Source organism: Phyllosticta citriasiana (genome assembly GCF_038021145.1).
Source record: "Phyllosticta citriasiana strain CBS 120426 chromosome Unknown IWZ02scaffold_14, whole genome shotgun sequence".
NCBI classification, from domain to species: Eukaryota; Fungi; Ascomycota; class Dothideomycetes; order Botryosphaeriales; family Phyllostictaceae; genus Phyllosticta; species Phyllosticta citriasiana.
In genome coordinates, this window is record NW_027117291.1 from 594,622 (window position 1) to 621,106 (window position 26,485).

Below are 26,485 nucleotides of genomic sequence, written 5' to 3' on the forward strand. Positions count from 1 at the left end.
ACGTCGTTTGCTTCGGAACCGGGTTTGAGGAGACAGACCCCTTTGAAAGATCGTTGGCATGGACAAACGCGCCCACAGCACAAGACATTGCCAAGCTAAACACGTCTCCGGCGACGCGGTTCGCGTGGGGCTCTGCCATGCAAGCACCCGTTCATGAAGCCTGGCATCGCATCTATCGTATGTGTGACTGGTCACAAGAAAGCGACAAAAGAAAAACTGCAGGAGACATGAGTGCTGATGAAAATTGGAGCTTTCTCACCTCAACCCCTACCCGTGTCAAATAATGCTTGCAATCAGTCATTTTCTATCCAGGGTATCAGCGGCTCTTGTCCAACGCATCCAAGCCTGTCAAAAAGAAACTCTCAAGCGGCCAATCTCAAAGTTCAGCCGTCGTCTCGTCTCCTACGTCCTCCTCCATCTTCTCTCTTTGCGTGGTCACTTTCCCGCTCGGCGTGAAAGGGGTGGCGTCTAGCAGCTCGCTGGCGTCGAAGCTGCCGACGGTGATGTCTTCGGTCCCAAACTTCTTCTCCTCTCCCTCCACCTTCTCAAACACCACACTTTTACCAGCACGCCCGCCATCTGCTGGCCTTCTCTCTGGAGACAGATTTCCTTTTGCAAGGCTCACATCCTTCAGGGGTTTTCGCTGGGTCATTGAGTCCATTTCCGCAGGAAGCCTGCCTGAGGAAATTCTGCTTGACCGTCTCCTCGCCCCAACGTTCCCTGCAACTTTGGCCGGTGCCGTGACTGAGGGCTTCAGCGTTGGAACTTTGAACGGTTGCTGCGGCACTGTTTGCTGATTCTGCTGTCCTCTCCTTGGTTTCGCGCGCTTTGGCGTTGGCCCAGAGCAGTGTCTTTCATCGCCATCATCCATAGCCATTCCTGGGGATTGAGGAGAGTCCGAGAGCTGCGAGCCGGGAATATCACCATATTCATCAGCCTCGGAGCCGAAATCTGTGTCCTTGAACGTGCGACGACGACTCTTGCGGCCGGGTGTGGTAGGGACGTTGACAGTAGAGGCCCTGACGAGAGAACGGCGAGTGGACTGCCGCGCATTGGGCTCCTGCCCGAAACCCATCGCATTCATGAGGCGCTCTTTCATTACCTGGGCTTGTTCAAGCTCATTTTCAGCATCAGCGAGGTCAGCTTTAGTTTCCAATAGCGTCCCTTTGAAAGTTCGAATCTGCATCTCTCTTGTCAGACTGGCTATCTTGAACAATCGCAAGGAAAGATGATGTGATGACAAACCTCTTCCTGGAGCTCCACAATCTTCTCATCGCGTGATTGAAGTTCCTGGTAATCAACTTCTTGCTTCTGAACTAGCTTTGAAATCTCGTCCTTTGCTGTCTGCATTTGCGCTTGGAGGGAGCCTTGAGTAATTTTTGCCTAGAAAATATCAGCACTGCGTTGCAATGGCTTACTGGATTGTCGCTCACTTCGTCCAATGTCTTTTGCAGCTCTGACTCGCCGGCTTGACGCAAAGCTTCCATTTCTTCAATCATGGTGGCAATTTTGGTCTTGTGCTCTGCCTCAAGGCGGTCAATAGATGCGCGAGCCTGACGCAGGGCCTCGGCCAGTGCTTCGCCCTCTGACCTGAGCCCTTGCAGACTTTGATTGAGTTCCGACTTTTCAGCCTCGGACTTGTCCTTTAGTGCCCTCTCTTCATCCAGCTGTCTGAGAGTGAGTTCAAGCTTCTTCTCGAGCTCTGCTTTGGCCATCTTCTCATCCGTAATCGTTTGCGTCTTGTCCTGCAGATCTGCCTCCACCGTTTCTGCATGAGAGCGCAACAGTTGGATTTCTGAGTCCTTCTCTTCTGCTGCAGTCTCGGTCGTGATCAGAAGAGCACGCAAGTCGGCTTCTTTTCTGTCAAAATCCCGGCGAACGGAGTCAAGGGTTTCCTCGGCTCGTTGAATGGCCTTTTCCATCGAGCCCTGCAACTCGTGTAATCGTTCCTCCAGCGTGTCGTTTCGCTCGCAGGCGGTCTTGAGTTCCACCTCTACTTGTGACTTCTCGTCCTCGAGCCCTTGCATGCAAAGCTCTCGGTCTATTTCTCTCTCTTCAAGCTCGCTGGCTTGTGTTACCAAGTCTAGGTTCTGTTCATGCAGGCGATGAATCTCTGCTTGAAGGTCCTGGTTTCTCTGCTTTTCGACTCGGAGTGGCTCTTCGACCGTCTCACACCTCGTCTCCAAGTCTCGACACACTTCGCCCAACCTGCGTTCAATCAATTCCATGCGGAGGCGATCCTGACTCTGGAGGTCTGTAGCCAGCCGGCCGCGCCAATCGTGACTCTCGGGCTGGGTGCGCGGCGTGCAGGCTTGCTGGAACAGGGAAATCTTACCGCCGCTTCTCTCAGTCATCATGTCATGTTTACAAGCACTGAGGGGTGCAGCAAACTCAATCTGCTTTTGCATAAGTTGGGTCGCAATTTGTGCCTCCATCCCAATCTCGTCAGACTGCGAGAATAGAGCAGCGCGCAGTATAGTAGAGCATATACCAAGAGAGAGAAGGCGACCCTGCTCGAGCGCAAAAGTCAAGCATGACTTGTCGGATTTGGTCGTCGCATTGGACTGCGGAGCTGGATTGGCCAGAAATTTTTGAAGACAAGGGCGGAAGTCATCTGCGGCCACTGCGAGAAGAATTCCCTTTCGGACAGGCGCGCACTCTAGGAGCGCGCTGTTCAAAAGGTCAATAAGTATTCTCAGCTTTCCAAGTTCAACGCCGCTGGTTGAAAGGTCTAACGCTCCAGTAATACATTGGCGCAAAAGGTCTTTGATAAAGTCTTCTTCGAAGTACGGCTACATTTGATTAGCAATTGTGTCACCAATTATCTTTTGGGACATACCGAATAGTAGGGCCATGAGGCTCCCAAGGCTACTAGCAGGAGACGTAGGTTGCTCATGCCGGGTCCGGCCGCAATCACAGCTTTGGAGTATGCTCTGGTTACATGTTTCGGAATGGGCTTCTGCTCGTGGAGCAGGCCGACCATTGCGAGACCCTTGATCTGGAATCAGTCTTTGATTCTAGGTCCAAAACTCGGATAGCTCACCTGAACTTGCACAACCGGATTCGCGGTGAGCTTCATGGCCTTTTCAATCAGTTTTCCAACAAACTTGGAAGACTCTTTGTGCTCCACGTAAGACTGTCTGACCTCGCTCGGGATGACCATCAGAACCTCAATCGCTATCTTAAGGCTTCGGAGAGCGGAATCATCAAAGTCCCTGGTACCCGAGGCACATATTCTGAGGACCATAGTTGTTATCCAGTTGACTGTTGAGTGTGCTGCCGAGCCCTTGAAAACGCGAACTATCTCTTCCATGGATCCACTGCGAAAGGAGAGGCTAGGAGATGATGATCGCGAAGCTTGGGAAGATGGGTCGCTGTGTTGAGATTTCCGACGAGAGCGAGGCTCTAACAAGGTCGCAAGAATACCCAGGTAGAGGATTTGCATTCGGTAGCTTTCCAGCTCTTTGCCAGTGGTGCCCTTTTCTTTTAGAAATCTGTAGCTTCTTTCTTCAAAGTGATCCAGGAACTCCTCGGGCAGAAGGCTAAGCAGCTCGCGGCAGGATCCGTCTAACAGCGTGTACACGTTGCTGACATTCTCCTCATTGGTAAATCGCACAGACTTCTCAAATGTTTGAATGAAGAAGTCCTGGGCGGAGGATGGTAGCGGAATGAAGGCCGGCAAAGGTTCTGAAAGAAGGGCAATGCAAGTTTCTGACATTTTTGCGTTTCCAGAGCTCGTGGCCTCTCGGAGAAGTGAGTCCAAAATGCTAGGATCCTGTTTGAGAAACTCATCTCGAAAAGGAGGCGCGAGAGCTGGGTTCTGGTCAGCTTTAGGCTCCTGGCATGGAGGCGAGGCGCCGATCACTGGTACCGAGTTTCTGGATTATCTGCAAGGTGTAGGGCCAAAGCTGTAAGGCTTCTCTGGCACATTTTGCCAATGGATAGACGACACATCGAGAGCTGAGGGCCCAGGTCCGAATCGTAGCGCTATCACATTCTAGGAGAATGTCATGTAATTTCTGAATTAGGCAGGTCAGCGCTGGTATGACAACAAACAAGTCAGAGACTGGCGACAGACCTTCAGAGAGACAGCATAGGGAGAAGAAACCACCCGTTCGACCTCGGCGGTCAGGGCATCTAACGAGCCCATAGTGGAGTCGCAGGGTAAGATGAGATGGATGGGTTCAGTTGGCGACGCGTCGAGTCGCGTTGTTTGATGCCGAACAAACTAGTTTCACTGGCAACCGACGATGCACGGACCATGCGCCAAATCCGAGGTGCTCGGACTTCTGGTTCTCTTCTGGCCTCTCCACCTCTCTGGACTTCTTTTCGGCAAGATGTCATTGTTCAGGGACACATCCGACCTCCATCCTCACAGATCCCACTCTTTGTACTGTTCTTATCAGAAAGTGCCTGGGCCGTGGGCCGCGCCGTCGTGCAAAGCGCTCGGAATGACGCAGCAAAAGCCGCCTCGCACCCGACATGAGCCAGGGATCTGATTGCCGATTTTTGGCTTTCCCATCATCTTTCTTCTCACAATGATGGCATTCCACGGACTTGATGGACAAGGACATGGCGAGCACGGCGTCTTGCTCAGAATGCGAGTTGCTCGAGGTCGAAGGATAACTTCTCCCGGCTTGAGATTCAGATATCATTCAGCCGAAGACGGCGTTAACCAAAGGCGCTGTGCCTCGTCCATGAGCTTCCCCGCCATCTTTTCCGCTCTTGACCTTGTGGCTGATCTGCCCGAGGTGCGGAATTGATTTGCGTCCCACGCGGCTTGGACCGCTGGCGAAGCTTTCTCTCATGGCCAATCGCAACCAACCCATCTTTTGCTTGGCCAATGGCTTGCCTGCTTCATCGGAGTCATCTGCCGGTCAACGCCATCATGAGCCCGGCACAATCAGTCCCCATCCTGTTACACGCCTTGCGGTTGTCAACTTGCAAGTGCCCCACTCGGATGGCTTACGCTCCATACCCCGCCAGCTAGTCGTCCCCTTGCGGAGTAGTAATGGGCCGATCGATTACATCGAGCAGCAACGACATAAGCAGCTTTTTCCCTCTGTTGGTGTCGACCAAGTTCTCCAAAAAGCCTCGGCGGTCATTTTTCTCTATCTTGGACCCTTCATTCTCAATTGCCCTTGATCAAAATGTTCCGATTACCAAGGCGGCTCCCTAAGAAAGTGACGAATCCTGTCCGAACGTCCTTCTCTCAACAGACTCGGAGAAGTTCAGCACACAATGTGGCTCGCCAAGCCGGTCAGGCTACGTTCTGGACAACTGGTCGCGTGTTGCTTCTGAGTACTCTGACTGGTTCGCTTACCTATGCCTATGGAGTCTATGGAACAAGCACTCCAATCAAGTTACTGTCATCCGCGTCAAATGGGCCTGTGTATGCTACGAGGAAGGAGATGGAAAAGGTACCACTGCGGAGCAGACGTTTTCTTGCACATGGTTTTATATGCCAGAGATGTTCGCGAATCCAGCTTCACTGAATCCTTCATTCGACATGGACCTTGAATGAACAGTATTTCTGAATTGCGAAGGTGGCTAATTCCCTTTTTTCAGGCAATCGACGAATTGAGGTATATCCTTGGGGAGGACGCAATTAGTACAGACGACGAGGATCTCAAGGTCCATGGCTACTCTGAATGGTCGTCTATCAACATTGACCAGTTGCCAGTAGCGGTGGCATACCCACAGTCGACCGAAGAAGTATCACAAATTGCCAAGATATGCCAAAAGTACAAGGTTCCAATGATTCCATTTTCAGGTGGATCCAGTCTGGAGGGCAACTTCTCGGCACCGTTTGGAGGAATGAGCATCGACTTTGCCTACATGGATAAGATTGTGGAACTCCATGAAGACGACATGGATGTCGTTGTCCAGCCATCAGTCGCGTGGATGGATTTGAACGCGAAGATCAAGGACACAGGCCTCTTCTTCCCAGTCGACCCTGGTCCATCCGCCAAGATTGGGGGTATGGTTGGCACGAGCTGCAGTGGCACCAACGCTGTAAGATACGGCACGATGAAGGACTGGGTGGTAAATCTTACTGTCGTTCTCGCGGATGGACAAGTGATCAAGACTCGGAGGAGGCCGAGGAAGACGGCCGCCGGGTACAACCTCACGAATCTTTTCATCGGTTCCGAAGGCACACTCGGCATAGTCACCGAAGTCACTCTGAAGCTGGCAGTCATACCCCAGGAAACTAGCGTGGCCGTGGTCACCTTTCCCACGATCCGCGACGCCGCCAGTGCAGCGTCCAAAATCATGCGTGCGGGCATTCCTGTCGCAGCGCTGGAGATCATGGACGATGTACAAATGCAAGTCATCAACAAGATTGGAAATACGAGCCGCAAATGGCAAGAGATGCCGACTGTCTTTTTCAAATTCTCTGGCACAAAGGCAGGCGTCCACGAAAACATTGGTCTGGTCAAGGCCATTACAAAAGCGAACAAGGGAGGCGAGTTCCTCTTCGCAAAAGACTCCCAAGAGCAACACGAATTGTGGTCAGCCAGGAAGGAGAGTTTGTGGAGCACACTGGCACTCAAATCCCCAGAACAAGAAGTCTGGTCAACGGACGTCGCAGTGCCGCTGTCTAGGCTACCTGACATCATTGGTGAGTGTTCAAGGACGTAATGAAGTCTAGGGTTTGAGCTAAAGCAATCACAGAGTTGTCGAAAAAAGAGATGGACGAGATGGGACTCTTTGCGACTATTCTCGGCCATATTGGCGACGGCAACTTCCATATGGGCGTACTTTACAACAGAAAAGACCCAAAGGAGCGCGCGGCGGTCGAGAAGTGTGTCTATAGCATGGTTGACCGTGCACTGGAGATGGATGGGACATGCACCGGAGAGGTAAGTCATCTCGAACGACTGGCAAGCATCGACGCTGACTTTTATCCAGCACTCCATTGGTCTTGGAAAGAAGTCTTACCTGATCAAAGAACTCAGTCCCCAGACCATTGAGGTCATGAAAAGCGTCAAGCGTTCTCTCGATCCGAATTGGCTTCTCAACCCCGGGAAGATTATGGACTATTAAGGCCAATCTCTGAACGAAACTGGGCTTTATTAAGCTCCCCTTGTTTCGGCGACTGGGACCTTGACATCGAAGAAGAAGTTGTATTGGCACGCACCCGATTCAAGGCTGTTGCCCTGCACGGAAGGGTCAGAAGCTGCATCAAGAGGTCGAGATTCCAGAGATCTTGAAGCGACTTGCACAATATTTTCTACAGCTAGACGAGTCAATAGAGCTTGAGCATTTGCAATTTGCTTGGTGCTATAGGTAAAGGTTCGGGTGGACCACATCATCTCAGACCACCCACCAGTGTGAGACCCTGCGTCATTGCCCCGCGAGAAAAAGTGCCCCCCCGGCGACAACGGCCAGTCACTCTTCCACTCAGAACATCTCACTCCGCAACACCACCACCACCACAATGGACGTCCAGAGCTTCACTTCTACCAACCGCAACTTTCCCAAGAAGAAGTGCGGTCAGTACATCGCAGCATCCAATTGGAGCCAGCATTGACGCAGACTGGCCACAGGTGTTCTCGGCGCAACTGGCTCCGTTGGCCAGCGCTTCATCCTGCTCCTCGCACTCCACCCGCACTTTACTCTCCACGCTGTCGGCGCCTCTGAGCGGTCCGCCGGCAAGAAATACAAGGATGCTGTCAAGTGGAAACAGGCACTGCCCATGTCCAAGGAATTGGGCGAGCTCGTCGTGAAGAAGTGCGTTCCCGAAGAGTTCGCTGACTGCGACCTGGTGTTCTCGGGCCTGGACAGCGATGTCGCTGGCGACGTTGGTGCGTCATTACTGGTCAAAATGGAAGTCTTGAAAAGATGCTGACAAGAGGCTTGAAGAAATGGCCTTCCTCAAGGCTAACCTCCACGTCTTCTCCAATGCGAAGAACTACCGCCGTGACCCTCTCGTCCCGCTCGTTGTTCCCACCGTGAACATTCCTCACCTGGATGTCATTGAGCACCAGCGCAAGCAATACAACCTCGAGAAGGGCTTCCTCGTCTGCAACTCCAACTGCGCCGTCATCGGCATCGTTATTCCCTTCGCCGCGCTTCAGGCCAAGTTTGGTCCTGTGGCGGAGGTCTCTGTGGTCACTTTGCAGGCAGTCTCAGGTGCAGGCTATCCTGGCGTCAGCAGCATGGATATAATTGACAACGTTGTGCCCTTCATCTCGGGAGAGGAGGACAAGCTGGAGACCGAAGCCCAGAAGATTCTGGGTTCAGTCAACGGCGACGTTACCGGATTTGTGGACCAGCCGCTCAAGATCTCGGCCGCCTGCAATCGTGTGCCAGTTCTGGATGGTCACACTGCTTGTGTCAGTCTACGCTTCGCAAAGAGGCCGGCTCCCAGCGCCGAAGAGGTCAAGCAGGCTATGAGGGAGTATGTCAGCGAGGCGCAGAAGTTGGGCTGCCCTAGCGCGCCTGAGAGGGCCCTTGTGGTCATGGACGAGCCCGACAGGCCTCAGCCGAGGCTGGACAGGGAGACGGACAGAGGATACGCCGTCAGCGTTGGCAGGATAAGGGAGGATGAGAGCGGCATCTTCGACATCAAGTTTGTTGCGCTCAGCCACAACAGTAAGCTCCCTTTGACCCACCCCGAAAGTATCAAAACTGACACCCAATTAGCCGTCATTGGTGCCGCTGGATCCTCCATCTTGAACGCGGAAGCTGCTGTGCTCAAGGGCTACGCCTAGACTTGATTGTTGGTCGTACTCTGGTTGGATAGATAAAAGTGTGCAGAGATATCAAAAATCCATATGAATCAATGATTTACTACCTTCAATCAATTTCAGCAATGCAATCGTCTTCCCCGCAAAGCGAGCAAAGATGCTGGAGCTGGCCGGGGCGACCGCTTTCTGCGCACGGACCATTACGGGCGATCATCGGCTCCATTTTGTTAGTCAGCGCACACTGCGAAAATCAAGCACCCGACGCCTTGCCTGTCCGCCTTTCCTCTGTTGACCACGACCAGAGACGACTCGACAACCACCCTTCTCACCACCGTCATCTAGGACACCGCAACCATGGCCCGTGGACCGTAAGTTAATCCACAATCCGATCTTGAATGGCATCGCTCTGCCCCGGTTCCGCCTCCGCTTCGACCGGTCGCATCTCGCTGCGCCAAACTCGACAAATCCGCTTCAAAAGTCAGCCTTGGAACAATTCGACGCTTTTGGCAGATCTGACAAGCGGAGCATGGCGAAGACGCATGGTTGAAGCGCGGAACGAATCGGACGAGCAGATTGGAGAGATCAACTCAAGAGCAGCATAGGCTGACAGACTCTTCTCAGTGTTAAGCACCAAAAGCGCCTTAGCGCTCCCTCCCACTGGCTTCTGGACAAGCTGTCCGGTGCCTACGCCCCCAAGGCTTCGCCCGGTCCCCACAAGCTCCGCGACTGCATGCCCCTCATCGTCTTCATCCGCAACCGCTTGAAGTATGCCCTCAACGGTCGCGAGACCAAGGCCATCATGATGCAGCGCCTGGTCAAGGTTGACGGCAAGGTCCGCACCGACGTCACCTTCCCTGCTGGCTTCATGGACGTCATCTCCATCGAGAAGACGGGCGAGCACTTCCGCCTCGTCTACGACACCAAGGGCCGCTTCACCGTCCACCGCATCACCAATGAGGAGGCCGAGTACAAGCTTGGCAAGGTCAAGCGCGTCCAGCTCGGCAAGGGCGGTATCCCCTTCTTGGTTACGCACGATGCGAGAACGTGAGTTGCTCCGCATCCATCAGACGTTGGACCAAGTTTGGGCGATGTCTGGTGAGTCTGTACAAAGGTTTTGGTTGCTGACCGGGAGACGCATAGCATCCGCTACCCCGACCCCTTGATCAAGGTCAACGACACGGTCAAGATTGACCTCGCCACTGGCAAGATCGCCGACTTCATCAAGTTCGACACTGGTGTCATTGCCATGGCCACCGGTGGTCGTAACATGGGTCGTGTTGGTGTCATCACCCACCGCGAGCGCCACGACGGTGGCTTCAACATTGTCCACATCAAGGACGCCGTTGACAACGAGTTCGCCACCCGTGAGAGCAACGTCTTCGTCATTGGCAAGGAGAAGCCCTGGATCAGCCTGCCCAAGGGCAAGGGTGTCAAGGTACGGAACAGCCAGACTTTCAAAACATTTGCAACCTCAGGTACTAACAATCTGCCCAGCTCACCATCGCCGAGGAGCGTGACCGCCGCCGCGCTTTCGCCATCGCCAGGTAAACAGCTCACGACAAGAATCCAGAGACGAGATGGTAGGTTGTCCGAAGGGTCGACGAAGCAAGAAAAGTGGGGGCGGGAGTCAAAAGAGTGCTTTTCCATAGCCACGCCATGCGATTGCTTTGCTGCCAGGAGTGCGCAGGCCGGCGTTTCTCCAAAAAAAAAAAAACTTTCCGCAATACCAAACGCGGTCCATGTCGAAAGACAGAACCCTCAATGTCATGATACCACTGAAGTTTATTTCTTTGCTCTTTCAATCGTTTGTCGCTAGGCGCCCGTGAACACATTATATCTATTCTACAATCTGTCACGTCTACAAAAGAAAAGACGACGTCATCCAACCAACCAACCAACCAGACACAAACGAGTTTCGCATCAGACAGAATCCAAACCAGCCAAGCAACGCCAAGCCCACAACACCCACCCACCTACGCATCAACGCACCTCACATGTTCGGTTTGCTCGCTTGCCTGGCCTAAGGTCGAATTCAAGACAACGCACGCAACGTAGCAAGGTGTGAGGGAGAGAGGAGCTCACTCTCTTACATACGCACACGACGTCTTGTCTCAGCGACAAGCCGCCGGGACCGTCGCGTCGCGCGTTGATGGGGCCCGGTTGCATTGCGTTGCGTTGCGTGTGTGGGTTACAGATAGAGAGGGCGCTGGCTGGCACGACATCTGTCTGTCTGTTTTTTGTCTGGCTGGCTGCCAGTTGTGCAACGGCGCTTCTTGTTGGACGATTGGTTGGTTGGTTGGTTGGTTGTGAGTGGGTGCGCTGCGCTTGTTCCGTTGTTCTTCTAGTCTGCCGTGCGTACTGCTGCCTGGTGCATAGTGAGTAGATGGGATTGGTGTGTACGATGGGTGGTGCCGCGACATAGATGTGTGGTGCAGCATAGACGCGCGCCGGACGACCAAGCGACGCGTAGCACCTCGTCGTCTGAAGCAAAACAATGGAACCCACGGAGCTGATCGTACCCAAGCACCACACCTCGAGCATCAATTCATGTGCAAGTCAGTCATGGCACCCCCAACTCCCGTCACAACGTTCTGCTACCACTGCTACAGCAGCTACCCCGAATAAGAAAGTGGGGGGAGGGGTAGTGAGACCAGACCAGCTTTCGCAAAGGGCTTTTCGTCAAAAGTCGATCAATCACGATACCCACCTACCCACCTACATATGATGTGTTCTCACATGCTCTCCTCTTCGATTAGTAGGTAAGTGGGGTGGTAGCAAGCCGTCTACCTGCAACGAATTGCCCAAGCCGTTGGGTGATAACGGCGGCGCTATTGGCAGGCAAGCAAGCAGACAGGCAGGATTCATGCCTGAATAGGGGCAGTACGTACGTGGAGCTACTAGAGAAGTGGTGGCCGGACCGAGCGATGGATGTCAGAGGATGGGGGTTTGGCAGCGGGCGCGGCAGGAGCGAGTGCGTGGCAAGGTAGCGGCGCGGCTCGGTTGATGGCTGGGTAAGGTTGAAGCGTGGTAGGCGCGGGTGTTGGCGATTTAAGCGGCTACCAGGTGGATGTTTGGTTGTGTGCGCTGCTTGGGATCGAGAGAATGAGTGTGCTATAGTGGTGTGGATTGCGGCGCTGCTGGTCGACCTGGCTGGTGGGAGGGGATCTGAGGGGAGGGAGGGAGGGAGGGAGGGGGGTGGTCGGCAAATAGGGTTGCCAAAAGCCGGCCGAAAAGCACATCAGCGGGCCGGTCATGGATGCAGGCGGCAGTCGGAAACCAAGCGAGCTCTGGCTGCAACTGGCGACAGACAAGGTTCCAGCATCTTTCTCACCGCCGCCAGTCAGTCAGCCAGCGAGCGGACAGCGGGTGAGACGACGATGGAATCTGTCTTGTCTTGTGGGAGTTCGAGGAACCAGGGAGGAAGCATGTCAACAGGCGAGCGACGACGCCAGAAAGGAATAAATTATTTTCGGCACAAGGAAAGAGTAACAATGACGGCGGCTAGTCAGAGGCCGGAGCATTGCCGCGCTTGCAGTGCAGGAAAAAAGGGCGGACGGCCCAGACAGTGGACGGGACTGGCGCCGTGAAACAGGCTGTGGGAGAGGGTGGCCGCAGCGTGGTCCCAGCAGTAGTTTTGGCCAGCGTGCCTCGTGCCTGAAGAGATGATGAGCGGCGAGACAAGAAGCGAGACGAAAAGGCGCAATGATGCGATGCAATGCAATGAGCAACAGTAGACGACTGGGAGCGGAGGCTGGAGCGGGAGAGCATGTTGTGGGCGGATTCAGCGGCTCTGCAAGCGGTGAAGGCAACGGGACAGAACTGAATTGCAGATGTGGAAATTTGAATCGGGTCGCTGACCTCATGGCCTGACAGGAGTGAGGGTCGGGACTAACAGTGATAGTGACAGTGACAGTGACAGTGACAGTGGCAGGACAGGAGGCGAGGGCGCACTATGAGGGAGGGAATGAGAACTGGGAGCTGGAACCAGCAACAAACCAAAGGAGCAACAATTCGTCATGGCCGTCGTGTGTGTTTCTATGTCTTTGTCTACATGACTCGCTGTGCCTCGATTGGCTCGTGCGCTCCCGTCCAAATCTCGGACTACCTTTGCGTTGCGAGATGCAGAGGGACGGCGCCTAACATATTGTCTCGCGTCCACTGCTGCGAGAGGGACGAACGAATGATGCTACTTGGAAAGATAATTCATACTAGTTCTCCAACGCCAACGGCCTGGCTGCATCTTCGGCTGCATCAACTGCGTGGTGGAGTGGAGCGAGCGGTGCGGACGGGCCAGTTAGTTCCTTTGGGCGATCAGGAACTTGAACTTGGACCCCCCGCAATCCAATCCAATCCAAGCACAGGCGAGGCCCTCCACTTAGCAGTCCAACCGAACACTGCCACCCTCCACCGACTGTCCCACGACACAACCTCCAACTTTCGTCCAATCACTCTACGCTCGCTTCTTTCTCCCTCAGCCCTCTTCCTTCTATCCTAATCGACTGCGTCGCTTTGCTGGTCTTCTTCTTTTTTTTTTTTTTCCAATTTTTTTTTTTTTTTTAAACTCTCTGTCCCCAACCACGCTCTCTCTCCTGTTACTTTCTCCTGCAACGCCTCCACCACCACCGCCTCCTCATCCTCCTATCGCCTTCTCACCCGCATGACATGATTGCGCCGCGCTGCCTTCAAATCGACAACTCTACCGCTGCCGCCGCCGCCGCTGCCGCTGCCAAACCCCCAGGTTTTTGCTAGACCGGCCACCCACAACCCCAACGTCGCGGCTCCGTCTCAGCTCTGCATCCTCATCCGCCTCTCCCAAATACTGGCCCCATCCGAGCGCTATCTTGGCTGCTCGCTTCCTGTCCCGTCTTGCTTGCTTCGCCTCCCCTCGACAGACACCACCTCCACTTATCCTCCCCTCAGCCGGACTGATCGCCATCCACCACTGCTGATCCTCTCTCGTTTCCTCTCTCTCTCTGCCTGCTGCCTTGAGCCATAGGCAGAGAGGCCTACTCTCTCCCACTCGCCGGCCATGACTATGCTGCTTCGCCCGGCCACGCCGCTGTCTATCATCTTCTTCGCCGCCTTTGTCCTGCTGCTGCTGAGCACTCTGTCCACCCCCGTCGTCAAGGCCATTCCCCTGGCAAAGTTCAATGGCATCGAATTTGGCGTCTTTGGCTACTGCAAGGGTAGCGATTGCAGTGGCATGGGCGTTGGCTACACGGCCGGTACGTCCTCTTCCACGCCTCTTCTCTCGCTCTCTCTCTCTCCCTCTCTCTCACGCGACTTGTGATGCTAATTGGCTCAGACTCGACCCTCTTCTCCTCTTCCACAGATGGCGACTTTGACCTCCCCTCCGGCGCGCGCCACACCTTGTCCGCAATACTGGTAGTGCACCCTGTCGCTGCTTTCTTGTCGCTCGTGTGCTTCGCCCTCGCCGTGGCCGCCCACTTCCACTCGCCCTCCCACTCGTCGCGATACCTCATGGGCTTGCTGGTCCTTACTTTCCCGACGCTCCTCGTGTCGCTGCTCGCATTCCTTGTCGACATTTTGCTTTTCGTCCCGCACATGGCCTACGGAGGTTGGCTTGTACTTGCAGCCACCATCATCATTGCCGTGGGCGCCGTCATGACATGCGCCATGAGGCGCACTCTGGTTAGCCGCAAGGCCAGGAAGAAGAGGATCGAGGAGCACGCTGAAATGAACGGCCAAAACTACTATGCGAACCGCATGCAGCCCCCGCCCGTCACTGGCACCATCGTCACTGAGGATCCCAACCTTCCGCGCGCCGAATCGCCGCCGCCAATGGCTTCAATGTCGCCTTCGGACAAGGGAGGCCCAGACTTTGCGACGTTTGAAATGCAAAAGACGAGCTTGGACGACCGCACCCCTCTGAATCCCAAGAATGGTTCCGTCAGGAGCTCGAGTACAGAAAACATGGACCGGAATCCCGGACGATACTATGGCGAGGCACCTCCAATGCCAGGACCACCGCGCGACCAATATGGCCACCCGCTGAGACATCAGGGCTCAAACGGAACGATGCAGTCTGCTGGAAGAGGAGGCGCACCCCCGCCATTCTACGGTCCGTCGCCCTCAAGGGGAAGAGGAGGATACCCACCGCGTGGAAGAGGAGGTTTCCCGCCGAGGGGAAGAGGTGGTCCTCCAGGCATGCGCGGTCCCCCTCCCCCGGGATGGAACGGCCCAGGTGGAAGAGGCATGGGACCGCCTGGCATGGCCATGGGCCCACCGCCTGGAAGAGGAGGTAGAGGAGGAGGAGGACCTCCGCCGTATCAAAATCGATTGTACGGCTACCCGGCGCCCAATGGACGCGGTCCGCCGCCGGGCGCTTACGACGGAGCACCGTACTACCAGGGACAAGAACAGCCCGGAATGATGTCCGGTCCTGAGAACGGGCCTATTGGCCAGGCGGTGGAAATGGACGCCCGGGTCGGCACTCCAAAACAAAACGTAAATAACTATGGACTTCGGGACAGTGACGATGACCTCCGGGGTATGATTGGGTTGCAGCAGGGCAACTTCAACGGAGATGATAAGCCGCAAAGACAGGACTCGCAGTCGACGGGCAAGATGAGCCCAACGAGCGATTATTCGCATCCGTCGCACCCAAGCTCAGTCTACGTCCCTCCGCGGCGCAACTGGACTGAAGATGAGTCGCCTCCACCCATCAACCCCATGGTGCGCAACGGTCAGGAAAGTTCACCCGAAGAGAGCCCTCAAGAGGCTCGGGGACTGTCGCCCATTGCCGCCTCCCCCATCAGCGAACATCCTGCTGAAATTTCCGCTGCTTTGCCTAATACGTCGAAATCGAGCCCGCGCCCGGGACACGCGAGACAGCCGTCCAGGGACAATTACGTCGAAGACATGGATCCGCGATTCACCGAAAACAATCCCAACAATGCACAAAACTCCAACAACCTACCTTCTGCATTAATGCCTGGCTACTCGCCAAATCGCTCTCAAAACACGTCTCCCATGGTGCCCTCGCCGCTCAACGTTGGCAATGCGCCCCCTTCGCCTCTGCCTCCGCCACAAATGGTGACGGCCGGCGACTTTCCCGAGTTCGACGGACCAAGATCGCCGGGCGGCGACTCTGACGCCTCTCACTTTACGTCCATAAGCCAACGCGGCGTCAACCCGAACTGGCAGCCTCCGCAGATGTCTGGCCCACGGCCTGGCTACGGTTATGCACCGCCCCGCCGGCCAAAGCCAGAAGAGGCCGTCCTCGATGCAAACCCCGAGTTTAGCTTGCCCGGCGTTCCCGCTCCTGGTCGCACAAGAGACGTGCGCAACGCCATGAGAGGAGGTCGGGGAGGCGGCAGAGGGTTGCCTCCGGGCGCTGCAGCTTCAGGTGGCGTCAATATTGGCGGTACTGGCGGCAGCCGTTACCCCGGCGCTCTGTAGAGAGGAGCGTAAGCGCGGATCGGGACAGGCGGAGCTCACGACGGGCGAACGGCGCCGGACTTGACGCGAGAAAGACGTCTCTTCGGTGCTCGCCTGTTGTCGTCATGCCTGGCTCTGCCCCGATATCTAAAGCTTCGATTTCTAACCGAGGCCCGTCTTCAGAGGAGGTTGGTGGTAGTTGTGCTCGAATTCTGCCGCGCTTTAGCGGCTGCTCTTCTTCGCCCCAGCTCAGTCGACAATGGGGCGCCGTTTTGCTGGACCTCAGCATCGTCTGGGAAAAAAAAAAATATTTCCGGTTTCTTCTCTTCTCATCGATCCTTTGTCTGAGCATTGGTGGTAGTAAGTGGCCGCCTTTTCTGCCTTTGACGATGGCATGGGGCATTTGCTTGGCGGCTTGCCTCGAGCCCTTTTTGAGCATACCCTTTTCTTTTCCCTCTACGCCTGCCTCCCTTCTTCCAGTCGGCCACGACTCGACTCGACGCGACCGCCACAAATGGCCGGTCCTCCACCCTCTCTCCTTTTCACTCTGTGGATCTCGATCTCACTTGTTCCCTTCTCTTTTCCTTGCCTCTGCCTCGGCTTGTTCGTTGTACAACTCCTCATCGAGCGTAGACTTGATTTCTGTTTCACTTGCTGTACTCTTTTCCGTCTCTTTTTCCTGACTCTGTTCATGTCGCGCGGTTTAACTATGCATCCGCCCGATCTCTTAACCTTTTCTCCCTTGTGTACTCAATTAAACTCGCCAGTCGGTTTTTTCTCTTTCTTTCCTTCTCACATGATTACCCCTTTTTCTCTTTTTCTTCCCGTATCATTCCCTTTCCATGACGACAACAGCTGCTGCTGCTTCTCTACTACTTAATCCGTGGATAGCCAAAGGGTTGGGTTTGGTTGTGCTTTACTTTTTCCCGATTCCTGCTTGTTTGTTGAATACCTTTTGGTTGCCTAGTTTGTCGCCCTAATGAGATGATTCTGACGACTTGCTTCCTGTTTTTGACACATCAATCTTCGTTTTTCTTTACACACAGCCGTCATCATCGATGGGGGTTGGTGTCGGACGTCGTCCTAGCAATAGCAGTAGCGGCAGTATTGGTCGCAGTCAAACCACACCGTACTCGCGGTCGGTCCGCCCGCCGCCGGAGGAAAAGACAGTCGCAGATTGAGCTTTCTGTTGTTGTTGTTGTTGTTTGGGGAGGCAGCCGTCGTCGTGCTCGACTTTAGTTGGTAGAACTGGCTGGATGTGTGAAGAGCACCAGCTGAAGTAGCAGCCAGTAGCAGGCAGCAGACGCAGTAGTAGCAGCGGCGCAGACAGACAAACATCGTCCCCGCCCGCTCGTACTCGCTTGCGAGAATCGAATTGAAGAACCTTTTGACTTTTCCCTTCCTCCCTCCTCTCCTCCTTTCCTCTTGTGTTGATCGATCGCTTCTCTCCCGCGGCAAGCTTGGCTTGTGTGTGTGCTGTGTCTGTCTGTCTGTCTGTCTGTCTGTCTGTCTGTCTGTCTGTCTGTCTGTCTTACTTACCCGTGTACCTACTTACCTTGCAGGAGGAGTTCGGAACGTGGGGGGTCGAGGGCTTGGGTGAGGGCTTGGGTGAGGATGGGGATGGGGATGGAGGTGGATTCGATAACGATGGACGAGAACGCCAAATGAGTAGGAGGGACTGGAGCCAGAGAGCAAAGTTCAGTTCAGCTCAGCTCAGCACATGAAAGAGAAATACAGAACGGAAGAAGAGTGCAGAGCAGACGCAGCATTCGTCGCCCTCCTCCCTCTGTCTGATACTTCTTGCTATTCACCGTTCACAAGCCATCTACATAGCTAGCCAACCAGCCAACCAACCGCCCGTTGCTACACCAACCAACCTCGGTACTCCGTGCTCATTCACCCATCGCTCAATCTTGCCATTGGTCTCACTCCATCGCATGCGCTCATCTTCCTGCCGTCGGGTCGTCTAAGCAGCAGCATGCGTGCGTGCGTGCGTGCTTGGCCCGGCCAGTGCAGGCATTGGAATTGGAATGCTACCACACCCCACCACGTCACCCCAAGTAAGCGACTGCTTTCTTTCGGTGCTGTTGGTGCTGCGGTGATGGGGTAGGTAGCTGGCTATATGAGACAAAACTGAACGTCGGGTGAGCCGGCGAGATGGTCGGTTGGTCGGTTGATCCGTTTGTATTAATTGGAGACGTGCGGGTGTAGGGAGAAGTGGAAGAGGTAGAAGAAATGCTGCTTTTTGGCTTAGTCCATTTTCTTCATTCCAGACGCATTTTCAGTGTCCAGGTTCAGAACCTCTTTCGCCTCGTACCATCCGATCCGGTGACCTGTAAACACCATTCTCATTCCCAGCCTCAAACGCCGTGGCACATCCTCCATGTCCGGGTACCTTACCCAGTTCACGCCATGCCCACCTCCATTACTCAGCCTTCTTCGCGGCCTCAGCCTGCGCCCTCAATCCAGGCGCCTTACTATCCTTCTCCTCCAACTCCGCCGCCCACAGCGCCGCACCCACCGCATTCGTAAAAGCAAAAAGCAACCCAACAACAGGCACCAACTCGAGGGCAACAGCAGCGACGCCGAAGCCCGCGTACGCCGCCTCGTTCGCCTCGACGAAGCGCCGCCGCTCCTTGGGGCCCCACTCCTTGAGCTGAAAGTAGCGTGCGTGCAGCTCGGGTCCGCGCTTGCGGCCCTGCGCGACGACGTAGAGGAGCGGTCCGACGACGGGCAGCAGATTTAGGGGCAGGTAGAGGAGCGAGCGCATGAGCGAGGTAGGAGACAGCTTTTTGAAGGGTTTGCTGAGGACGGCGCCGAGGGCGCTGATGGGGTCGCGGCTGGGCTTGAGTGCGCGGCCGTGGGAGAGGAGCGTCGTTTGTTGCCGCGTTACGAGTGTCTAGCGAGCAGGACGAGGGATTAGCGAGCGGGTTTCTTTCTCGTAGAATCGAGTGGAAAACAAAGGCGCAAACTCACCCCGTCAAATGTGTCCACCACTGCCTCTTCGACCCACAGTCCCCGGCATATAATGTTCGAAATCGTACTGCTCTCGCTCAAGACGAGCAGAATCGTCGTCAGGGCCGCCAGCGGGCCGTTGACCAGCGTCAGCACCGCGGCCTGCGGCAGATAGGTGAAGAAGAACATGAATGTCGTCACGCCAACGCCTGTGCTGATGAGGGCGCCCAGGTGCGATGTCAGCGGCTTCCACAGACTGCGGTGCGTCATGTAGTAGAAGATGCCCTGTATTTTGCCCTTCGTTAGCGATCTGATTCCGGGGTATCAGGTGTGTTTGTGGCGAGAGACTCACGCGGATGGGGTAGAAGTATGTTGCTGCGCGCGCAGCTTCAATGGTCAGACGGCGCACGCGAGTTGCTTCGTCCAGGACCATGTCCTTTAAGCGTGATGCCATGGTGGATACGATCTGATGTCGTGTCAAAGTTGTATTGCGAAGATTTCGTTGGGATCAGAAGTGGTTTGGAGATGGGCAGAGGGTGAGAGGGTACCGTAAAGAAAAGCAAGATGAGCTTCCAAGAAGCAGCTATCCTTCCCTGTACAGTGGAAGGTACAGGTAGGCACCTTCCTTGCTGGCAGGGTTGATGACCACCAAACGACGTCATTGCCTGGTAGGGGTCACAGCAGCGTGCATCTAGGCACGTGCGTTTCCCTAGCATTAAACAAGGAATGTTGGATGAATTAATTGTTTACCTTGTTCAATATAATGCCTTTTTGGAAAGGACAAGTATAAGTAGCCACGATTTGTATTGGACCGCTCTCTGTTAGCCACGCAGCCCCATCGTGTCTTGCATTACATGCACCGCACCTCTCTTAAGATCTTCACATCCCGCTCTGAGGAGACTTGCCGAGCACATGGAAAGCAAATATCAAGCAACTCCCCTCTCTCCAGCTCCAGTTGAGTCTGGGCTAAACGTTGCCATGTTCTATCTTAGAACCCAGTCAAGAATGTCAGGAATAGAACATGCCACATAAGTGCAACAGTTTCAAATCTCTGCATGAGGTGTTTGCTCTCAGCGTCGCAATTTCCGCCATACGAAAAGTATGCATGTTTGATAATTGTGAAAGAGCCTGGATTTGAGTTTGAATAGCTCGCCGAGGTCTTGAAGACGTTGCTGGAATCGGCATCAGGGTTGGTACTGGGGACGGGACATCATATTGCGCATCTTGGCGGTCTGCATTGTGTCGAGTCTGCCCGCGCCAGCATCATTTCGAGGCTTCTTTGCAGGCCTCCTCAGCTGCTGGCTGCGATAATCGTCTTCCTTGACGGTGGAGTCGAAAGATCTCTTTCTCTGAAGGTTGGTCTGAAATTGATCGAAAGTAATCGGTACTGACTTGCGCAAGCGTATTAGGATGTGATGGTTAGAGATGCTTGAATCATGTTGTTCTCCTTTCGTGCTTTAGGAATTGAAGCCTCCTCTTTTCCTTTAACGATGTCTCCGCACTCTATCTCACTTCCGTATCTAGCAAGTTGCTGCCGTCGCAAGTCAAGAAGTTCATGCCGCTTTAAAGCTGTGAAGCAAACCGTCCGTCTGTTGCTCTCGCCCGTTAAGTTATTACTCTCTTCTATCCATCTGCTGCTCTTGTCTGTCAAGCTGCTGGTGGCGTCTCTCTGCTAGTTGCTTAATATTGCGGAGCGTCTGCGAGACATCCTGAGGAGGTCCGCGGGCAGTGACGATCCGCCTCACGAGTTGAAAGATGTGAGTGATGATGGTTCCCAGAGTGGACATTGGAACGATCGGAGGGTGTTAGGTGGAGTTGTGGAAGATAAAGGCTTTTTAAAGGTGGTGGATGGGGTGACAGGTGACAGGGCCGGCAGGAAGCGCAAAGGGAAAGAGTGACCAGCACCCAGACGACCTCACCCAGGGTCACGTTTCGCCAACACCGGATCCCGCTGCAAATGCACATCTTCAAGGTTGTGATGCTACATGCCGGTAGAAGATATTTCTCAACGTCGCTCACAAGAGGCAGCTTGCCCTCCAACAATTGGACCAGGGCAGCCCAAAAACAAGCCATTTTTTCAAGTGGCAAGCCCTCCCATGCCCGAGCATCGCGTGGGTATATGGACTAGGGAGGGCGAGATAAATACATACTTGCCATTATCCTCAACGCCATGCATTTACACAAGCAGGATGCCTCGGCGCAACGTTGCAGCCCTTGCGCTTTACTCTTGTCTCCTCCTCATGGCCTCCTGTTGGATGCGGGTGTAGCGGGGCATGATGATGGGCTGCCTGCGAGCCCTAGCAAAAGCTTCGGTCGTCTCGCGGTCGCTGTCTGTGCGAATGGTGGTTCCGATTGCCATGAAGAAGCTGGACGCCGTCAGATGTGCCAGTGGTGCAATTTGATTTTCGGAGAGATTAGGTACCCAAAAGTGGCCGAAGAGCCCAACATGTACTGTCCGAGTGTCCTCATCATGCCATTGGGTCCTGGACCAAAGCGAATTATGTTGGTTGCGCCTGGGGCAGCGTTAACAGCGCGTCGGCGTCGGCTTGGGCGCATGTGTAATTACCAAAGATGAAACCGATGATGAGGCCAACGGCTGCGCGGCGAAAAAGTGTGAGCAGGGGGAGTGTCGAGAATCGAGTTGACAGGCTACGTACAACCGCCCATCATGGCGCCCATTTTGACTTGAGGAAGTTAGCATTGAGGAGAAGAATCGGGCAGCGGGGACGAGGAGCATGACGTACGCTTGTCAAAAGTCGAAGGGCCAGACATGGCAGGACCGGCTACAACGGGCATTTTGGCGGAGGACAGAATGCGGCAGAGGAGCTGAGGTTGGCGCAGAGCGATGTAGTGATGGTGGTGACAAAGTCCGTGGTGGACCGGGAGCATTCCAGTTCCGTTCCTCCCGTCGGGCAGGTCCCGTCTCGAGCGGAGGATTTCACGTGACGCGGTACACCGAATGAAGCGAGCCGCAACGGACAAAGACAACTGGGCAAATGAGACTGGTTTGGACTCAACACGGATGCAGCAGCGGATAACAGGCTTACAGCAGAGCAGCAGTGGATACCTAGATAGAGATGGATGGGTGGTAGCGAACACCAGGCCTGCCTGCCTGAGCCTGAGCCTGAGCCTGAGCCTGAACCTGAACCTGAACCTGAACCTGACTGAGCCTGAAGCTGGACTGACTTGACCTTAACCCTAACTCTAGCCCGAGTGAGGTGAGCGCCCTGAGACTGCCTGAGAGACGCCGTCGGCTTCGTGCTTTTGCTCTGCGTCGGCTCTGCATCTGCTGCTGCTGCTGCTGCACTGCAACACCACACCACCTCGCTCTTTTTCTCTCGTCGCTCGTCTCCCCATCATCTCCGTCTCCGTCTCCGTCTCTCTCTCCCTCCCTCCCTCTCTCTCCATCGACAAGGGCCCGCACGAGCCAGCACACCTTACCTTGCCTTGCCCTCTGCCGCCCCTAGACTCGCTCTGCCTCTGCGCCGCGCCGCGCCCCAGCTCGCCTCGTCCGCTGCGACTGCCTCCTCACTCACACGCCCCCCGAGTCGCCAACACGGGCCAGCACACGACCCTCGTGAGACCGACCCTTCGTCCTCTGCTCCCACGCCCACCAACTCCACTTGCCGTCGTCGTGCCTCTGCCTCTACATGCACCCGACCTTCTTTGTCGCTCCTAGTCGCCGACGCCGCTGAACGGGGCCCTGCCCCATCCTGTCTGACGCCGACACGCGCCAATTCAATCTCGGCGAGCTCCAGCGCTGCATCCATCTCCCCGTCCCATCGACTCTCGCCCAACCTCCTCCTCCATGACGGCCGTCGCTCCTCCCCTGAACTTTCAGTCGACTGCCAGATCGGGATGGAACTCCTCTAGCGCTGCGCAGAACGGCATCTCCCCCACCGCCGACGACGTCTCCAGGATGTTCATGCCCTCTCGCAAAAGCGTCCAACGTTCGAATTCGTCCTCGTCTATTGCTTCCACTGCATCATCATCATCCTCCTCCTCCTCCTCCTCCTCCTCCTCCACAATCTCCTCGTCCTCGGTCCAGACAAACGGCGCCCCTGCCAGCGCTCCTCCAGACGCCTCTTGGGGCTCCCGCAAGAAACCAGCTCGCGGTCTGTGGCCAGCTCTCAAAGCCGAACCCATAGCCGGCCTTTCTACCGCTCGCCCTCAGTCCATGGCTTCGTCCTCGTCGACGGCTTCGTCTGCCGTCTCTACCACATCTGCCCTGCACACGCCTCCCTCGATGCTGCCCTCACAGCACGGTGCTTCCTCGCAAGCACAGTCCAACGGGACTCCCCGACAGCAGAACGATCCTCCTGCTATACTGCATCTCGTGCCCCTCAACGGAACATTTGAGCGCAAGACCATCACTGTACCATACTTTCCCGAGGTTCTTCGCATCGGCCGCCAAACAAACAACAAAACAATCCCTACTCCCTTGAATGGCTACTTCGACTCCAAGGTTCTCTCGAGACAACACGCCGAGGTCTGGGCCGATCGCTCTGGAAAAATTTGGATCAGAGATGTCAAGTCGTCCAACGGGACCTTTGTCAATGGGACTCGGCTGTCGCCGGAGAATCGCGACTCCGAGGCTCACGAGCTCCGCGAGCAGGACATGCTCGAACTTGGAATAGACATTATCAGCGAGGATCAAAAGACAATCGTGCACCACAAGGTCGCTGCCAAGGTCGAGCACGCGGGCATTTATCCAAACGCGAACAATGTATTGGATTTGAATTTTGGAGACCTTGACCCGGCAGGGAATGGAAATCTCATGCCTTCACTTGGACCAGGCCAAATGAGAGGTCGCAACGGCAGCACAGGGTCCATGATGAGCAATGGACGCCTGGGACCTTCCGCGCAAAACATGGCGGGGAATAACATCAGCATGACGCAGCAGCGGCACTCCAGCTTTTGGTTACAACCGGTAACCATGGAGCAAATTGTCAAGAAGCTTAATGTAAGTGCGCAGGGTTTTGGTAATCCTCCAGTCTGACACAGATACAGTCGGAGATGAAACAAGCTCGGCAGCAGACTCAGGAGCTGCACAGAACGGGACAGTACATCGAGTCCATTCTCGCAAACGACCACAAAAAGGAAGCAAGCAAAACCTCGTCGCTTGCTGTCAAATCGCCTCTCAAGAGCGACATCAAAGCCCGATTCTCTGATCCTCCCGCGCCACCACCATCGCAACCTTTGCCTGAGAAGCCAGACGCCGCGCAACCGTCTCTGCGCAGGATCGAAACAGAAAAGCCGAAACTGCCCAACGCCAAAGGAGAGCAGTCGTCGCAGATCAGCTCCCTCGTCGAGGCCCTCACATCTGCGAAGAAGGAGCTCGACGTTCAAAGTATTAGGTTAAAGGAACTGGAAGATATGTTGGCTCGCGAGCGTCAGCTACGAGAAAGCGCCGAGGAACATGTTCAGCGATTGGAAATGGGACATGCGAACGACTCGGCCACGACAATTACAACGCCCCAAAGCAACGGCGCACAAGACATTGAGCACAACGAAAACGCGGCAAGCAAAGCTCCAAGTGAGGATGCGATTGTCGCCGAACCTGCTCCAGCACCGGACGCCGGAGCACATACTACGCAGCTCCAGCAACGACTCGAGTCAATGGTAGCTGAAATGGAGCGCATGAAGCAGGAAATGGGGTCGTACAAGTTCCGTGCCGAAAGGGCAGAGGCGGACAGCGCTCGCGATCGCCAGACGCTTGCTGAGATGATCGAGAGCATTCGCAAGGACGAGTCGAAGCGGATATCCAAGTCTGCTCACGCGCACGAGGACCAAAATACTGCCTCGATCAACACAGCCGGGGGAGTGGACGGAACTATCGATCCCACCATTGCTGACAGGGCGGAAAAGGCTGTCCTTGGCGACAAAGTTGCAGAACATGGTGCGGCCGCACGACAGTCGATTCTGTCCAATGGTCGGCCCGTCTCAGACACGAACGGCCACGCCAAAGACACCGGCTCGCAGGTGTTGGCGACAAAGTCGCAAGGTGGCGAGCAGCTTGCTCACGTTGGCCCGTATGCATCCATGGTCGGAGTCGTGGTCCTCGGTTTAAGCATCATGGCCTACATCAATGGCTGGCAAAAACCTCTCGAAAGGTGAAACGCTCTTCGCTCCGCGTAGCAGGAGACGTCGACTCGCGCCTCCAGCTCTCGGCTGTCACCGGCACACGCTCCTTACAACAAACGGTCCTAGGAAGTCTCCGGTCAGGGTTCCTGGTCAAGGTACGCCGTCCATTCGCTGCGGACGCACGCTGCAGCCACGCACTCAGCGCATTCGTTTGGGATGTCGGTGCTCTTTGGTCCCAGCAGTTCGAAGCCAGCCACAGGCAGCTTTGACAGGTGGACCCAATCAAGGGTATGGTGCATTCTGCGCTCAGACGATTGACGACAGAGCCATGAGGCGCAGGCCACGTCGGGGAAACTTCTTCTACATTCTTCCCACTGGGACACGAAATTTGTCTTTAATACGAGTAACGCAAATACCCTCGCTTCGGACCGGCATTCTTCTCGGGGATCAGGATTCGTTTTGCCGCCCTGGCATGCTCGGGAGTACCTCGATCGTGCATTTTTGTCTCTTTGGAACACTTGCGTCTTCTCAACCTCTCGGCCTGTGTCCAGGTAACGATTTGAAATCATCTTCCACGCTCCAGTCCGTCGGACCAACACTTTTCATAGCATCATGGCACATGCGGGCACGGGGGATCGGAAAGAACAAACAAATGGAGCATTTGGACACCTCTGCCTGTAAGAAGCGGGCGCTTTTGAGTTTGGCGTCGGCGTTGCGGGGGCTTTTCGGTTCCCATTCTCAGTTTATATATCCATGTTGGCCTGTTGTCGACCCGCCGGTCGAGGTGCCGTCAGTCGGCAAGGGCTCGTCCAGGCTGCTGACTCTTACACCTACTCCCATTGCTTCCGCTGTCGCTACTCGCCAACTTTCACCTTGAGCCTTTCCAACTCCTCACTTCTCTGTTTGGTCCTTGCAATCGGACCGTCCGTACAACGATCTGTTGGCCTTGGGTTGCACACTTTTTGAGGCTGTCGCCTCGCGCGTTGGTTACCACCCTTTTTTCTGCCTCCTTCAAGTCATCTCTCTTGCGCTCTCCTCCCTCCTTCTCCTCTTCGTCCTTCTCTCCCTCTCTTTCTCTCTCTCATGCTCCGGCACCATCGTCGTGGATTGTCTTCACAGCGGGACGGCCAGCCGCCGTGTGTCTTTCCTCGAAAGAAAACATCATCCTCCCATCTTACCCTTTTTTTTTTTTTTTTTTTTTGGTTCCTTGGCGTTAGGAGAACCAAGGAGCGGACTACGGTCGCTTTCTTGCTCGCTCGCTTTTCTTCTTCTCGTTGGAGCCGAGTGGCGGTGGGTGAACATATGCTTTGGTCGTAGCGGTTTGCAGGAAAGCAGCGGGCAGGTGGGTAGGT

At 55.1% G+C, this 26,485-nt stretch overlaps 8 protein-coding genes across 8 annotated transcripts; 5 read left to right on the forward strand and 3 right to left on the reverse strand.

The window, feature by feature from the left end:
- Positions 1 to 257: 257 nt before the first annotated feature.
- IWZ02DRAFT_80161 (uncharacterized protein) lies at positions 258 to 4,197 on the reverse strand. The gene is made up of 8 exons (XM_066771240.1): positions 4,079 to 4,197; positions 3,872 to 4,019; positions 3,146 to 3,813; positions 3,044 to 3,073; positions 2,840 to 2,992; positions 1,434 to 2,792; positions 1,246 to 1,383; positions 258 to 1,180 (listed from the first exon to the last, which is right to left on the reverse strand). Exons 1-8 carry the CDS (start codon positions 4,148 to 4,150, stop codon positions 377 to 379), a joined length of 3,372 nt encoding a protein of 1,123 aa, XP_066619332.1. The 5' UTR covers positions 4,151 to 4,197; the 3' UTR covers positions 258 to 376.
- A 706-nt stretch (positions 4,198 to 4,903) lies between these two features.
- On the forward strand, positions 4,904 to 7,062 carry IWZ02DRAFT_80124 (D-lactate dehydrogenase mitochondrial precursor). Its single transcript, XM_066771239.1, has 4 exons — positions 4,904 to 5,420; positions 5,569 to 6,622; positions 6,676 to 6,863; positions 6,913 to 7,062. The coding sequence occupies exons 1-4, from the start codon at positions 5,151 to 5,153 to the stop codon at positions 7,045 to 7,047; spliced, it is 1,647 nt and encodes a 548-aa protein (XP_066619333.1). The 5' UTR covers positions 4,904 to 5,150; the 3' UTR covers positions 7,048 to 7,062.
- Positions 7,063 to 7,305: 243 nt separating this feature from the next.
- IWZ02DRAFT_461119 (uncharacterized protein) lies at positions 7,306 to 8,988 on the forward strand. Its single transcript, XM_066768197.1, has 4 exons — positions 7,306 to 7,496; positions 7,551 to 7,808; positions 7,867 to 8,598; positions 8,650 to 8,988. The coding sequence occupies exons 1-4, from the start codon at positions 7,442 to 7,444 to the stop codon at positions 8,715 to 8,717; spliced, it is 1,113 nt and encodes a 370-aa protein (XP_066619334.1). The 5' UTR covers positions 7,306 to 7,441; the 3' UTR covers positions 8,718 to 8,988.
- IWZ02DRAFT_80058 (40S ribosomal protein eS4) lies at positions 8,839 to 10,507 on the forward strand. The gene is made up of 5 exons (XM_066771238.1): positions 8,839 to 8,919; positions 8,996 to 9,061; positions 9,315 to 9,737; positions 9,834 to 10,128; positions 10,188 to 10,507. The coding sequence occupies exons 2-5, from the start codon at positions 9,048 to 9,050 to the stop codon at positions 10,239 to 10,241; spliced, it is 786 nt and encodes a 261-aa protein (XP_066619335.1). The 5' UTR covers positions 8,839 to 8,919; positions 8,996 to 9,047; the 3' UTR covers positions 10,242 to 10,507.
- Positions 10,508 to 13,455: 2,948 nt separating this feature from the next.
- IWZ02DRAFT_80249 (SUR7/PalI family-domain-containing protein) lies at positions 13,456 to 16,302 on the forward strand. The gene is made up of 2 exons (XM_066771241.1): positions 13,456 to 13,918; positions 13,999 to 16,302. The coding sequence occupies exons 1-2, from the start codon at positions 13,723 to 13,725 to the stop codon at positions 16,113 to 16,115; spliced, it is 2,313 nt and encodes a 770-aa protein (XP_066619336.1). The 5' UTR covers positions 13,456 to 13,722; the 3' UTR covers positions 16,116 to 16,302.
- A 2,217-nt stretch (positions 16,303 to 18,519) lies between these two features.
- IWZ02DRAFT_384281 (uncharacterized protein) lies at positions 18,520 to 19,503 on the reverse strand (the record flags this gene model as incomplete). Its single annotated transcript, XM_066765325.1, has 3 exons — positions 18,520 to 18,993; positions 19,071 to 19,334; positions 19,402 to 19,503. 3 exons carry the CDS (start codon positions 19,501 to 19,503, stop codon positions 18,520 to 18,522), a joined length of 840 nt encoding a protein of 279 aa, XP_066619337.1.
- A 1,767-nt stretch (positions 19,504 to 21,270) lies between these two features.
- Positions 21,271 to 21,845, reverse strand: IWZ02DRAFT_493685 (reactive mitochondrial oxygen species modulator 1-domain-containing protein; the record flags this gene model as incomplete). Its single annotated transcript, XM_066769956.1, has 5 exons — positions 21,271 to 21,415; positions 21,472 to 21,562; positions 21,616 to 21,645; positions 21,707 to 21,733; positions 21,794 to 21,845. The coding sequence occupies 5 exons, from the start codon at positions 21,843 to 21,845 to the stop codon at positions 21,271 to 21,273; spliced, it is 345 nt and encodes a 114-aa protein (XP_066619338.1).
- Positions 21,846 to 22,596: 751 nt separating this feature from the next.
- Positions 22,597 to 25,218, forward strand: IWZ02DRAFT_80373 (cytoplasm to vacuole targeting Vps64). Its single transcript, XM_066771244.1, has 2 exons — positions 22,597 to 24,012; positions 24,060 to 25,218. Exons 1-2 carry the CDS (start codon positions 22,858 to 22,860, stop codon positions 25,164 to 25,166), a joined length of 2,262 nt encoding a protein of 753 aa, XP_066619339.1. The 5' UTR covers positions 22,597 to 22,857; the 3' UTR covers positions 25,167 to 25,218.
- Positions 25,219 to 26,485: the final 1,267 nt, after the last annotated feature.

Coding starts and splice junctions, on each gene's coding strand:
- IWZ02DRAFT_80249 (XM_066771241.1), top strand. CDS start 13,723: ATGACTATGCTGCTTCGCCCGGCCACGCCGCTGTCTATCATCTTCTTC. Junction 13,919..13,998: donor GGGCGTTGGCTACACGGCCG/GTACGTCCTCTT, acceptor TAATTGGCTCAG/ACTCGACCCTCTTCTCCTCT.
- IWZ02DRAFT_80161 (XM_066771240.1), bottom strand. CDS start 4,150: ATGGGCTCGTTAGATGCCCTGACCGCCGAGGTCGAACGGGTGGTTTCT. Junction 4,020..4,078: donor CCTATGCTGTCTCTCTGAAG/GTCTGTCGCCAG, acceptor TGCCTAATTCAG/AAATTACATGACATTCTCCT. Junction 2,793..2,839: donor CCTCATGGCCCTACTATTCG/GTATGTCCCAAA, acceptor AATCAAATGTAG/CCGTACTTCGAAGAAGACTT.
- IWZ02DRAFT_80373 (XM_066771244.1), top strand. CDS start 22,858: ATGACGGCCGTCGCTCCTCCCCTGAACTTTCAGTCGACTGCCAGATCG. Junction 24,013..24,059: donor AAATTGTCAAGAAGCTTAAT/GTAAGTGCGCAG, acceptor ACACAGATACAG/TCGGAGATGAAACAAGCTCG.
- IWZ02DRAFT_80124 (XM_066771239.1), top strand. CDS start 5,151: ATGTTCCGATTACCAAGGCGGCTCCCTAAGAAAGTGACGAATCCTGTC. Junction 5,421..5,568: donor CGAGGAAGGAGATGGAAAAG/GTACCACTGCGG, acceptor CCCTTTTTTCAG/GCAATCGACGAATTGAGGTA. Junction 6,623..6,675: donor TAGGCTACCTGACATCATTG/GTGAGTGTTCAA, acceptor AAGCAATCACAG/AGTTGTCGAAAAAAGAGATG.
- IWZ02DRAFT_461119 (XM_066768197.1), top strand. CDS start 7,442: ATGGACGTCCAGAGCTTCACTTCTACCAACCGCAACTTTCCCAAGAAG. Junction 7,497..7,550: donor CTTTCCCAAGAAGAAGTGCG/GTCAGTACATCG, acceptor GACTGGCCACAG/GTGTTCTCGGCGCAACTGGC. Junction 8,599..8,649: donor TGTTGCGCTCAGCCACAACA/GTAAGCTCCCTT, acceptor ACACCCAATTAG/CCGTCATTGGTGCCGCTGGA.
- IWZ02DRAFT_80058 (XM_066771238.1), top strand. Junction 9,738..9,833: donor GTTACGCACGATGCGAGAAC/GTGAGTTGCTCC, acceptor GGAGACGCATAG/CATCCGCTACCCCGACCCCT. Junction 10,129..10,187: donor CCAAGGGCAAGGGTGTCAAG/GTACGGAACAGC, acceptor CAATCTGCCCAG/CTCACCATCGCCGAGGAGCG.